General features: G+C 55.9%; 1 protein-coding gene across 3 annotated transcripts in view; it reads left to right on the plus strand.

Annotated features, from left to right (window-relative positions):
• The window catches only part of PDE4B (phosphodiesterase 4B), a 176,866-nt gene that overhangs the window by 149,665 nt on the left and 14,389 nt on the right, over positions 1 to 12,812 (plus strand). For all 3 annotated transcript variants that reach the window (XM_058029813.1, XM_058029814.1, XM_058029815.1), the window contains one exon: positions 138 to 250. In XM_058029813.1, the coding sequence (XP_057885796.1) occupies positions 138 to 250 (113 nt within the window). The remainder of the gene's footprint in view (positions 1 to 137; positions 251 to 12,812) is intronic.

Below are 12,812 nucleotides of genomic sequence, written 5' to 3' on the forward strand. Positions count from 1 at the left end.
GGGGCAGCGCAGCGGCGGCCGCGTGATGAGGGAGCGGAGCGGCACCTCCGGCAGCGCTGGCGGCGGCTCGGGCGGCCCCGCCATGGACGGGCGGCCGCAGCGCCAGCCCGACTACATGTCCGTGTGCCTCTTCGCAGAGGAGCCCTACCAGAAGCTGGCCATGGAGACGCTGGAGGAGCTCGACTGGTGCCTGGATCAGCTGGAGACCATCCAGACCTACCGCTCCGTCAGCGAGATGGCATCCAACAAGGTGAGCCCACGTGCGGCACCGGGGTGCGGGACGGGGGTGCGGAGAGGCGCGGGGCTCTGAGCCTGATCCCGGCCCGTCCTCGCGTCTGTCCAGGACCGCAGCTCCGAGTTAGTTGCGGTGAAGGGACTGCACGTTTCCCCGCGGAGACGCGTGCAGGGAGAACTCGCGGCGGGTGGCGTGGGGAGCGATCCGGGATGGATCGGGGAGAGCGATCAGGGATGGATCCGGGATGGAGCGGGGAGAGCGATCCGGGATGGGTCCGGGATGGATCTGGGAGAGCGATCAGGGATGGATCCGGGATGGATCGGGGAGAGCGATCCGGGATGGATCGGGGAGAGCGATCCGGGATGGATCCGGGATGGATCGGGGAGAGCGATCAGGGATGGATCCGGGGAAGGCGATCCGGGATGGATCCGGGATGGATCCGGGGAAGACGATCCGGGATGGATCGGGAAGAGCGATCCGGGATGGATCAGGGAGAGCCATCAGGGATGGATCCGGGGAAGGCGATCCGGGATGGATCCGGGATGGTTCGGGGAGAGCCATCAGGGATGGATCCGGGATGGATCAGGGAGAGCCATCAGGGATGGATCCGGGATGGTTCGGGGAGAGCGATCCGGGATGGATCGGGGAGAGCCATCAGGGATGGATCCGGGATGGTTCGGGGAGAGCCATCAGAGATGGATCCGGGATGGTTCGGGGAGAGCGATCCGGGATAGTCTTTGAGGGGCGCGATCCGGGGTACCGTGGAGAGCCCTATGGCTGCCGCAGGCTCATTTCCGAAAATTAAAGAGGTTTCAATTAGCGCCGGTCCCTTGGAGCCGATATGAGCAGGAACACTCTGCAAACGCCCGCATTTAGCAAATCACCACGCCAGAAGTCAATTAACTTCATTGCTTAATAATAATAACGGCGAACTGTAAACATTGTGGGTCCGGTATTTTACGGCTGTTTTGGCTTTCGGTGACGTTTTATAATTTGATTTTAATGCGCTGGGCTGGCACCGCTTGGCAGCACATGGTGAGGGTGGGCAGGCAGGGATGGTGACAGGGATCAGCTGCGGGGCTGCTGCTCCGCTGAGCTTTCCTGGGAGCCAGAGGGGAATTGAGAGAGAATAAAGTGCTGAAGTAAAGCAAGAAAAGTCCGTGGTGTTTAAATTCAGGGGAGCAGGGGGAGAGCAGAGTGGCTGGAGTATCCTGACAGGCAGCAGAGGGCAAAGCGCGAGTTCTGAGCAACTTGTGGGAGTTGGTGCTGCAGCCCTCCTGAGCCCAGCCTGCTCCAGCATCTCCCGGAGCCGGGCACGGAGCCGGGCACAGCCTCGGGCACAGCCCCGGGCACAGCCCCCGGCACAGCCTGGCAGCTCCCGGCCCGCGCCTGCCCCTTCCAGCGCTCCCAGACAGCGCTTCCAGCCCCGCCGTGCCCGCTGGAATTGTCACACTCACAAATTCCCAACCCAGCGCCCGTCGCATCCCCGGCATTGCCCAGTTGTGATGGTTTTAAACCCAATTCTGCACCACCCTGATGTCTTTGGTTTGGTTTTTTTTTCCTTATTGGAAATGACTGCAACCAGAAACTGAATTTATGGGAAAAAGTTGAGCAAAGAAATCCAGTGTTGTTTCAGCTTCCTCTTCTGGTAGTGATTACCACGATGTGCAAGGGCAAAGGAAGCAGTAAAAGTTTTACAGTCCGAGCTTCCAAGAAAGAAATATCATTTTATTCGTTTGAGTTTGTGTTGAGGGAACCCTGGATGAAAGTTGAGGAGGGTTCACGCTGCACCTCCAGTGTGAACACAGCGCCCTTCAATTTGAGGTTACTTTTTTTTTTTCTTTTTTGCTGACAGACAAATCTGGCCTCGTGAAGGTGAAACTAAATTGCTTTTGTAGCACTTTAAAGTTGCGATTACTCGGGGTGCAGATGGCTTGCAGCTGGCTCGAGAAAAACTTCCTGAAACTTTGTTCTTTCATAACCCGTTTCTGAAATGTCTGCGCTTTTTTGGTCAACTTCCAGTTTCACAGTTTTCAGCTGTGAAAGAGAAGCATAAAATGGCCTCACACCTCGCCTGCCTTTGCTGCGGAGCTGTAAACATTGTCACAAATCACGGTTCGGGTTGGAAGGTTTGGTTTCAGTGCCTGGCAGATCGGGGGATTTGCGGCTTTTTGGGGGGTTGGTGGCGGACAAGGTGCGGGCTCTGGCGGCGCTGGGTCTCCCCTGCACCTCCGGGGCCGAGGGGGCTCCGCCGCCCTGCCCCGCTCCGAGCATCCCGTCCCGTGCTCCGAGCATCTCCGTTTGTCGCCGGCCAGCAGCAGAGCCGGCAGATGTTTTCAAAACAGGATGCTCGGGCTGCGCGTTATTAAAGAAAAAACGGAAAGAGAAACAGTCTAGATAGGAAGAAAGCAAATCGGCTCGGCATGCTCCCAAGCGCAGCAGCAGAATAAACACTGACCTATCTTCCTGACCTCCGCTCTCGCCGGTTCCTGGCCCCGCGCCACCCCAGCCAAACTACGTCATTTGAGCCCGATAGTAGGCATGGCACAGCTGTTGCAAGTGTGACTCGAATTTCCTGTCTCCTTCCTGACAGACGTAGTTTAGAAAGTCCAGAGTTGCAACAACAGCGCCGAGAGGGGCAGAGAGGGAGGCTCTCGGCATCCGTGCGCGCAGGGGGATTCTCGGGAGCGCTGCGGCAAAAATAAAATAGAGGAGGCGGCGGAGGGGGCAGAGCCATGCGGGACGGCAGCCGCGCGTTGAGCTGATGGGGTTCGGAAGGCAGCGCTCCAAACATGTGCGTATTGCTCGTTCAGCGGGGGCCACCGGCGGCAAGGAGCGGCTGAGCCGGGGGGCTGCGCGGGGAGCCCGCAGTGCCACCCGCAGGGACCCCGCGGAAAGCTGGCACGGAGGGAACGCTGCTCCCTCTGAGGCTGGCACCCAGGCACTTCCAGCGCAGGGCAGCTCGGATCTCTGCAGAACTAACCGTGCACAGCGCTCTTGTCTTTCTAGTTTAGAGGGGGAAAAAAATAATAACCTGCAAAAAATACCTGTTTGCAGCTGCCACGAAGGGAGTTTGTTTTCCTAACACTGAATTTCCTAACATTCCTAACATATAGGGCCCTGCAGCTTTGCGCTGACGCAAAATAACCTGGAAGGAGCTCTGCAGGCACTCGGTGCTGCTTGAGAGACCCAGCCACCCTTATTTACATTATTCCTACACATATACTCAATTTTTCCTGCATTTATCACCACATCCAGATTCCAGCTCAGGCAGCTGCTGTGTCAGAAGGGTTTGTGAGTCAGTGATGATAAAAAAGGGGCTTTTTTCTGTCCTGGCATTAGGCAGCTGTCCTTAGCCTCACTTTGCTGCAGATGGGACCTGCTCTAGTCCCTAATTTGGGATCTGGGGCAGGATGTGCTCAGTGCATCCCCTGGATCATCAGAAGGAGCGGGTCTTTTCCCCCGCTGAAATGCTGGCCTTGCCAGCTCCAGGTTTTTATGGGGCCATCACATCATGAAATGGAGGGATGGGGAGCATGGATTGTTCCTGCAGAGCTGCCTGTCCATGCAGCCCAAACAGAGATACCTGCATGGACCTGAGCTGCACCTCTGCCTCTCCTTAAATCAGACCTTAATTCAGAGCTTTCTGCAGTCCATGAAGTCCAGAGAACAGAATTCTGCTCTCTGGGGATATTCTAAGTTTAAATAGGCAGAGCGTGAGTGGTGTCCTCTCATGACTTTGCAGACCCCCTTGCCTCGTCCCAAACTGTTTCTTGGAGGACTCTTCCTTGCAAATCCTTAACCTCACTTACTGCAGCTCTTAAGGATGTTTCTGTTATTCCCAAGTGCTGGATCACTCCAGCCTTGTCCAGCCAGCGGCCCGGGACAGCAGCACAACTGCTCCGCGTGTTCCTCTCTCGCTTGCGAGCCGCAAGATAAACAACGCAGCCGATCTGGTTTTGCTGGGATTTCAAAGGGCATTTCGGGCAGAAAAGCGGAGCGAGGCCGCCCCTCGCTTTCGGGAGAGGGTGGCTCAATAAACATCTGGCCACGAAGGTGAAGTGCCGGTGCCAGCGGAGGATGTGCCGGGCCGCACAGCGTCCCCGCAGCCCCGTCCCCTTGCTACGTGATGTTTCCCTTAAGCGGTGCCGGGCTGTTTAGTCTTGCCCTGGCTTTGCGCTGCGACTTCCTTTGTTTAATCGCCGCACAAAGAGAGGTTTGTTCGCTGCGGCAGCCGGCGGAACAAAGACGCTTCCAGGTCTGCTGTTTTTGCGCGGCGGGATGAGTCACTGAGCCCCGCGCCGTGCCGGCATTCCCGGGATCCGGAGCGCCGGGAGCCGGGCCGGGCCGGCGGGGCCGCGCCGGGCGCGCTCCCGCTGCGCGCTCCCGCAGCGCCCCGCGCTCCCCGCGCCGCTTTGACGTCGCTCTTTAACCCTTCCGTGGCCGGGCAGCCGCGCTGCCGAGCAGGACCCGCGCCGGCGGCATGCTGCAGGAGGTAGGAGCTGTGTCTGGGTGATTTTGGGGTGTCCCCCCGTCTGGGGGTGATCTTGTCCCTGTTGGGATGTCCTTGCGCTAAAGGACGGGGCACCGCGTTCCTCCGGCGCTGCGGGAGCGGAGCTTGAACACCGGGGTGAGCGGGAGCTGCCAGGAAAGCTGCTGGAGCAGGAGGGAACAGCGCTGGGTGCTGGCCTGACCCACGCTGGGATCCCCAGGGATTTGGGGAGCTGGGTCCCACTCAGCTCCTGCGTGTCGGTGTCATCACCATCGTAAAGGGACTTTGGGGTGGCTGTCTCTGCGTCCTCCTGTGCTTCTTGCCCTCTAAAGTAAATCATTCTGGGGGTGTCAGATATGCCCCAAAAGCAGGGTGGAATATCGGGGCCATACATAATTCATGTGATATTTCGTCATTGCCAGCCCTCTGGGGTGTCTGTCCCGATATCTTGGTTAAACTGCTTCAGATATTTTAGAAATTGAAATATTGGAGGGCTGCAGCATTGGCTGTGGAATGTGTGGGGATTAGGAGACAGTGTCACCATCTGGGATCCCCTCCTGCAGCAAAGGGATTTTGAGTGCTGGATGCTTTCCCATCTTCTGGGATGTTGTGGAAAATCCCGTCCAAGGGGGATCCCTTGGATCACGGCTGGTGCAGAGATCAAGGCGTTGTCAGTAGGATTTTGGCTCAAATCCTCCTCCCCAGGAGCCTTTTGGGGAGCTGTCACCCATCCTCTGAGCCACAACGGTGCCCAGGAGCCTCTGGCGTGTCCTTTACCCAATCCTGGTGTTCCTGGGAAGTGATGAGGTTTTATAAGTTCAGCATTCTCAGACTTTTACGTTATAACACGTCAGGGTGGGGCTTAAATAAATAATAGCTCAAAGGCAGGTTCAAAATGAATCACGAGCTGAGGGCAGCACTGGAGAGTGACTAAATGTGGGGAGCAGGGTCCCTCTGGAGTGGAGGATGCTGGTGTCATCCCAGAGGAGCAGCATCGAGGAGCTGAGGAGGATTGCAGGGCAGTGCTGATCCTCATCCTGGTTTGGAGTGGTTCTGTGGACAGCCTGACTCCAAACCCCTCATTTTCTCCCCATGGGGCTGATCCAAATATTTGCATGAAGTGAAATGAATTGAAAGACGTGGAGTTATCAAAGGCAGGACAAGTCGTGGAGATGGTTTGGGATGGAGATTCACCCTCAGAGCCCTGAGAGGGAGAGATTCCCCCGATTAAAGCCTGGCTTAAAGCAAACAGACCAGAAGTGCCTCACCTTGCTGCTGGTTTAGCACAGCTGGGCCAACGGCAGCAGAAGGATTCTGAGGAGCATTTGCCTATATCTGTGTGAGAAGGAGTTTTCATTTAAGTTTATCTCCATTAATTAGTGCCTTCTGTATGGGTCTGATGCTTGCATTAGGCTCATTTTCATTTTGGCAGGACCAGCTGCCACATTTCTGGGGGGATGCTGAGCTACACCAACTTCTTCCCTGGATTTTCAGTGCCCTCTTCCCAGGACTCCCTCTTTATCCCATGTTTTCTGAAGAAAACAAACTTCTGTTGATTCAAAGTTGCCAGATTTATTTTTTTTTCCAACACAGGCATCTTGGAAAAGTCTTCTCAGGGCACAAAGTTATTTGAATTTTCCAAAGCCTGTTCTCCTACTCAGGTAAAACCCCAGCTGGATTTGCCTAAATGATGACTGCAGAGCTTGATTCAGATTTAAATTAAATTTAAATTGCTGCTTCATACAATTAGCAAAATCCCATGTTTAATTGCATCGCTGTCCTGTTCAATGACAAACGCTCTGCCAGTTGTTACTTTGGGGGTGTTTTCTGTGACTGAGGATGCAATCCAGGCCATCCCACCCAGACTCCCTGGAGCAGGGCAGGCTCTGTGAGCCAGGGAGGCTCTTGGCTTTGTGGCTCTCCTGACGCAGCGCTCGGCTTCCTCTGGCACCCAGGCCCCGCTGTGGTTTGCAGGGGTGTGACTGACACAAGGTGTGGGGCTGAGATCTGCGGCTCCTGCAGCGCTCTCGGGGCCACAGATGCTGTCAGGCCTTTCCTTAATCACCTTGGTGGCAGCACACGAGCTGCTGGAGGTCTGTGCTTGGTGCTGCTGCTTCTCAGCCGCTCCCCTTCCTCCCCAGTCTCCCTTTGCTCTCCACACATCCAGCGTTCTTCCAGCTGGTAGAGCTCTAAAAGTGGCACTGCAGAGCCAGTGTTTGGCCTGTTTCTGCTTCTGTTTGCTCACCTCTCCCCAGAGGGAAGAGTAAAAGCAGTGCTGGGGTGAGGAATTGGTGTGGCAATGACCATGCAGCTCTGGGAAAGGTGGGACGGGTCTGGGGAGTCATCCCTGGCCTGGGATGTGCCTTTTGTGCGCCCCTTCCTCCCAGCAGAGCCATTTGTGCTGTAAAATGCACCTTTCGGTGGGGGAGAGAGAGAAAATCCATACAAAACCCAACCAGATGAGCTGTACACTCCAGATGTAGCTGCCAAATGAATTGGGTAGGAGAGATCTGTTCTGGATGTTGGAAAATCATTTTGGATGGAGCAGAAACCCTCCTGAGGTTCCTCCAAAGGATCCCAGAGCTTCAGACTGGGCCAGACCTCCCTGCTGGGGTTCTTGCACCCAAGGAGAGCAGCAGTCTGTCCTTTGTGCCATCACACAGCGAGAAATCACTGACCAAGGCCAGGCTGGGCAGGGCCTGGAGCAGTGGGAAGATGGAAGGGCTGGAAGGAGATGAGATGGTTTTCCAGGTCCCTTCCAACCCAAACCCGTGGGGGCTTCTCTGGAATCTTAAACTCTGCCAGTCCTGCTATTTCACATCAATCCAGAGGGAAACCCAGCCTGAGCATTTGGGCAGGGGTGTTGGAGACAGGGATCCACAGGCAGTGGTGTTGGAATATTGAGACTGGGTTCCAGGGCAGTGGTGTTAGATGCTCCAGGAATGGGATCCATGGACTGGGATCCAGGGCAGTGGTGTTGGACACTGGAGGACTGGGATCCATGGATTGGGATCCAGGGCAGTGGTGTTAGATGCTCCAGGACTGGGATCCATGGACTGGGATCCAGGGCAGTGGTGTTGGAATATTGATACTGGTATCCATGGATTGGGATCTGGGGCAGTGGTGTTGGACTCTCCAGGACTGGGATCCAGGGCAGTGGTGTTGGAATATTGAGACTGGGATCCATGGATTGGGATCCAGGGCAGTGGTGTTGGACACTGCAGGACTGGGATCCATGGATTGGGCAGTGGTGTTGGGCTCTCCAGGACTGGGATCCATGGACTGGGATCCAGGGCAGTGGTGTTGGAATATTGATACTGGTATCCATGGATTGGGATCCAGGGCAGTGGTGTTGGAATATTGAGACTGGTATCCATGGATTGGGATCCAGGGCAGTGGTGTTGGAATATTGATACTGGTATCCATGGATTGGGATCCAGGGCAGTGGTGTTGAAATATTGATACTGATATCCATGGATTGGGATCCAGGGCAGTGGTGTTGGACTCTCCAGGACCGGGATCCATGGACTGGGATCCAGGGGCCCCAGGAGCAGCAGATCCGGCCCCGCAGGGCACTCGGGGATCTCTGCCGGTGCCAGCCCCATCCCACACATGACACACGGGTTTTCAGGGAAGCTCAGCGCCGCTTTCTCCATGACCCGAGCGGGGATTTTCCTGCCTGGGCGCTGAGTAACACCCGGAGTGTGGGGAATGGAGCAATCCGGGCAGCCAGAGCAGCGCCGGCCCCGGCGCTCTCCCCGGGCAGGCTCCTGCAGGGAGCTTTTCCTTTCCGGCATTCGCAGCAATTTGCATATTTCGAGTCTCATTTGGCTGGAAACGAGCTGGAAATGCCCCAGTGCTGCGAACGCTCGGCTCCAGCTCCCAATTCATCGCTTTTTTAAAGCCCCGTGTTGCGTAAATCCCGTCCCACCCAAGGGAGGTTCTGCCGCTCTCAGAAATGCTAAACTTCACGGGGGGAAAATCTGAATATTGTTCTGTCTACATCAGATAGATGTGCTCGCTTTCATGAGCAGCCACATGCTGATTTATGGCAACCTGCTATTTATTTATCAACATTTACATTGTGGATTTCTAAATTATTCTAATAACATCAGGCCAACAAGTTGGTCATGATGTTGCTCCTTTAAAGTCTTCCTTTGAACATCTCTATAAATCAAGGCTGCTTTGATGTGAAATTGGAGATTTCATAAGCCTGTGTTTACTTTTGGGTTTCCAAAATCAGCTGAAGGGAAAACAAAAAAAACCCAAAAAACAAACAGTACTTTGTATCTCATTAAAAAGAGTTTCTAGCGCATTAAACGCGATATTGTTTTAGGAAATAAGAACTAGAAAGAGCTGCAAAAGAAATTTGATTTTTTTAATGACTGATAGTTGACTGCAACCATTCCACTTTTCTCCAGGCACTGAAATATGGCTGAAAACTTTCTTTTTGTGTTGTTTAGTGTGAAACAACCTCGTGTTTTTTGGTTTTGTTTTTTTTTTCTTGTTTAAGCATTAAATGCGCGCCTCCCATCATTCTCCATGGAGTACCTAGCAAGGAAAATCGATGGGAATTATGAAGTAACAAGGACAGCTGCAAATCTGTTTGCCACGGTCCTTTCTGTAAGTGATGTAACAGCAGGAAAACACAGATAAGCGGGGTTATGCTGCTCCAAGACAGGAATTTTAACTCTTGGCTTCCAGACTTTCGAAGAAATGCTCCACAATTCCAAAACCCAGCAGTTTGGTTTGGAGGAATGGGATGTCAGGAAGAAAGGGTTGGGCAAATAACAAATATTCCTTCCGTGGGGTGGCATTAATGCAATTTTTTTTAACCTGGAGCGGAGCGTCGCATGCATCCCGGTCCCAGACAAAAGCCTTGCCCCCTCCCTGTCTGCCCCGATGGCTCGGGTGAGTAATTTCCCTCCTGTGTGTAAATCATTTCCGACGGGGCTCGGCCAGGTGAGGGGCGGCTCTTCAATCCCGGGAATCCCGGGGACAGAGCCGCTCCACGCAGCCCCACCGAGGCCTGCTTGCGGCTCCGGAGCTGCGCTAATTACCCGGCTAATTAATGGGGAGGGTTCCTCGGCGAAAGTCGCGCTGTGCCCACGAGCCCTTTAGCGCTGGGGTGTCTGGGGACGGGAGCCCTGCGTCACAAGGGCGGGTCGGGAGCTGAGTTTGTAAACGCTGGAGATGTGCGGCGCGATTCCTGCATCCCTTCTGCAGAGCTCTCCTGCATCCCAGCCGCTCTTTTATCTGCAAACCGCCCTCAGCTCCTGCCCTGGCTCCGGCTGCGTTTCAGCGGCCGCTTTGCATAAGGACTCCCGGCCCCGGGGAGCCCCAGCTGGGCTAAAGCGACTTCAAAGGGTTTCCATCAGCAGCACATCCCCGCTCCTGGCTTTATTCTCCTCCCTGTGCTGCACCAGGAGCCCCTCTCCACACTGCAGAGGGAACGGGAATTGCAGCAGGATCCGTGCCTGCGGGGCTGGCAGGGCTCTGGGTGCCTTCGGGACCCTCCCCAGCAGGGGAACACAGTTGTTATTCCCATAAAGAGCCACAAAAGGGGGAATTTCCACACTAAATCGTCAGGGGCGTTTTCCTAAACTCCATTGGGGTCATATCGTGGAATCCCAGACTGGTTTGGGTTGGGAGGGATCTCAAAGCCCATCTCATCCCACCATCCCAGGCTGCTCCAGCCCCAGTGTCCAGCCTGGCCTTGGGCACTGCCAGGGATCCAGGGGCAGCCACAGCAAATCTGGGAATCCCATGCCAGCCAGGAATTCCTTCCCAATATCCCAATATCCCAATCTACCCTCTTTCAGCTTCCAGCCATTCCCTGTGTGCTGTCCCTCCATCCCTGTCCCCAGCCCCTCTGCAGCTCTCCTGGAGCCCCTTCAGGCTCTGGAAGGTCATGGTAGGGTCACCCCGAACCCCCCAATGTGACTGGGCCCCTAAATCTGTCAAATTCAATCATAAATTAGGCCAAACTTTCTTGCTCTGCATAAGAATGGAGCACATGTGGTTAGGATGGGGTGACAGGGCAGCTGCCAAGTGTCTCCATGCCCTTGGTGCCAACGTCACCACCCTGCCAGGACCCCTCTCCCAGGATTTCTGTGTCTGTAGCCAGAGCTCAGCAGAGGAATACAGCAGGGAGGGTTTGCTGTGGGCAGCAGGAGGGAGCTGGGAGTGAACTTGGCCGCTGGAAATCAGGGAAATTCCCACCGGCACCCACGGCTGGGAGGGAGCTGGGATTCCCTGGGGCAGGGGATGCCTGGAATAGGGTCACTGCTGGTAATCCAAGAATGGTTCGCTTCTGGGGGGCTTAATGTGGTGCAGATGAGTTCTGCAGTTGCTTCAGAGCAGGCAAACCAGGAGAGCTCCACTCGATGCTGGGGCTCTGGATGCTTCCAGACCGGCTGGGAATGTTGGTGTGCTCTTGGATATGGAAAATGGCACCTGGGCTTGGTCTTATCGGTGTTATCTGCACTCCTCCCGTCAGTTAAAGGTGTTAATTGCGTGGTCCTGTGGCCGGAGTTTGGGGTGGAGGAAAAGGAGAACTGAGCATTTCCTGATTTTCTCCTATTTAAGGGAAACCTCCTGGATTTGGGGTGAGCATCCCCTCCTCATCCCTACACTCCTAATTCCCATCTCTCGGTGAGTTTATCAGTGCTATTTGCCTTTGGAAAAGGCGCGGGGATGATTATTAATTATGAAAATTAATGAGAGCAGCAGCGCGGCCCCGTGCCGCAATGGGCACTACCGTAATTACCGCGGTACCGTAATTGCGGGCGGCGCTCCAGGGCCCCCATCCCCGCGTTTGCTCCCGTTGGAATTTCTCCTCTCCCTCCCTGCAGTCTGTCTGCTTTCCCCGTGGCTGCCGCACGGATTTGAGGTCGGGATTGCTCCGGGGGGTCGCGCAGGACACACGGCGCTGATCCCCGCGGAGGCGGCCGCCTGCTGCTCCCTGCAGAGCCATTCCCGGCCGGCAGCGCCGCTCCCGGCAGCCAGGGAAAACCCCAAAAATGTTCCGAGCACCGGGCGCCTCGCTGGGTTGGGAAGGGGATGTGTGAGATGAAGTCAATCCTGCTTGGGGTGACAAATCCCGGTAAAGTTTGCAAATGCTGCGGGAACTCCCGGAGCTCCGGGAAGCTCAGCGGGGTTCGACCCTGGCAGTGCTGCGGTTCTGCTGCCCGTGTTTATAAAAGCTGCTGATTACAGGGCTGGGGAGGTGAGGGAGGTGGAGGCTGTGGGGGGCAGATCGCTGCTTCCAGACGGGGCACGAGAATCCCGAGGGCTGCAGATGCCTCGGGTGACCTTGTGGCGGCCGCTCCATCGCTGTGTGCCTCTGTGGGGAGGCCGCGGCCGCCCTTTGTGCTCGCTGAGCCACTCGTGAGGTAAAGCCGCGTTTATCGGCTGTTTGTCCGGCAGCGCCGGGGCTCGTGGCCTGAAAGGGGCCATTGTGAGCGCAGCCCGGCCATGAGAGGTGGTTTGTGTGATCGTGCTCTGCTGACGGCGCTTTCCCGGTGCCGCTGCAGGGAAATGGTGCAGCACATGTGGGGCTGGCAGGCTGTGCCAGGGAGGAGGGACGGAGGGCTCACGTGTGCCCGCGCTGCTGCTGCTGCTGCTGCTGCCCTGCACGGGCGTCACCGGGAGCAGAGACGGGGTCAGGGCTCCCTCCCTGCTGCCCCTCCTGCTCCTTCCCCGAGACCTGTCAGGGCAGTTTCAAAAGGGTTTTGTCCCTCGTGCTTGGCAGGAGGTGGAGTGGGGACCCTGTGGGACAAAAATCCACGGCACAGTGCTGTGGGATGTGTTCCTGGGCAGCCAGAACCTTTCACATCCCAATCCCTCCTGTATCCCATGGGATGCCAACCTCCACATCCTCTCCCCCTTGTATCCCATGGGGCAGGATTTTAGCTGCTGCCTGGAATGTGAGGTCTCACAGTGTGATGGTGAGAGTGGGATTGGATGGGATATTGGGAATTAGGGATTCCTGGCTGTGAGGGTGGGCAGGCCCTGGCACAGGTGCCCAGAGCAGCTGGGGCTGCCCCTGGATCCCTGGCAGTGCCAAGGCCAGGCTGGAGCAGC

Source organism: Melospiza georgiana, chromosome 9 (assembly GCF_028018845.1).
Source record: "Melospiza georgiana isolate bMelGeo1 chromosome 9, bMelGeo1.pri, whole genome shotgun sequence".
In the NCBI taxonomy this organism is placed as follows: Eukaryota; Metazoa; Chordata; class Aves; order Passeriformes; family Passerellidae; genus Melospiza; species Melospiza georgiana.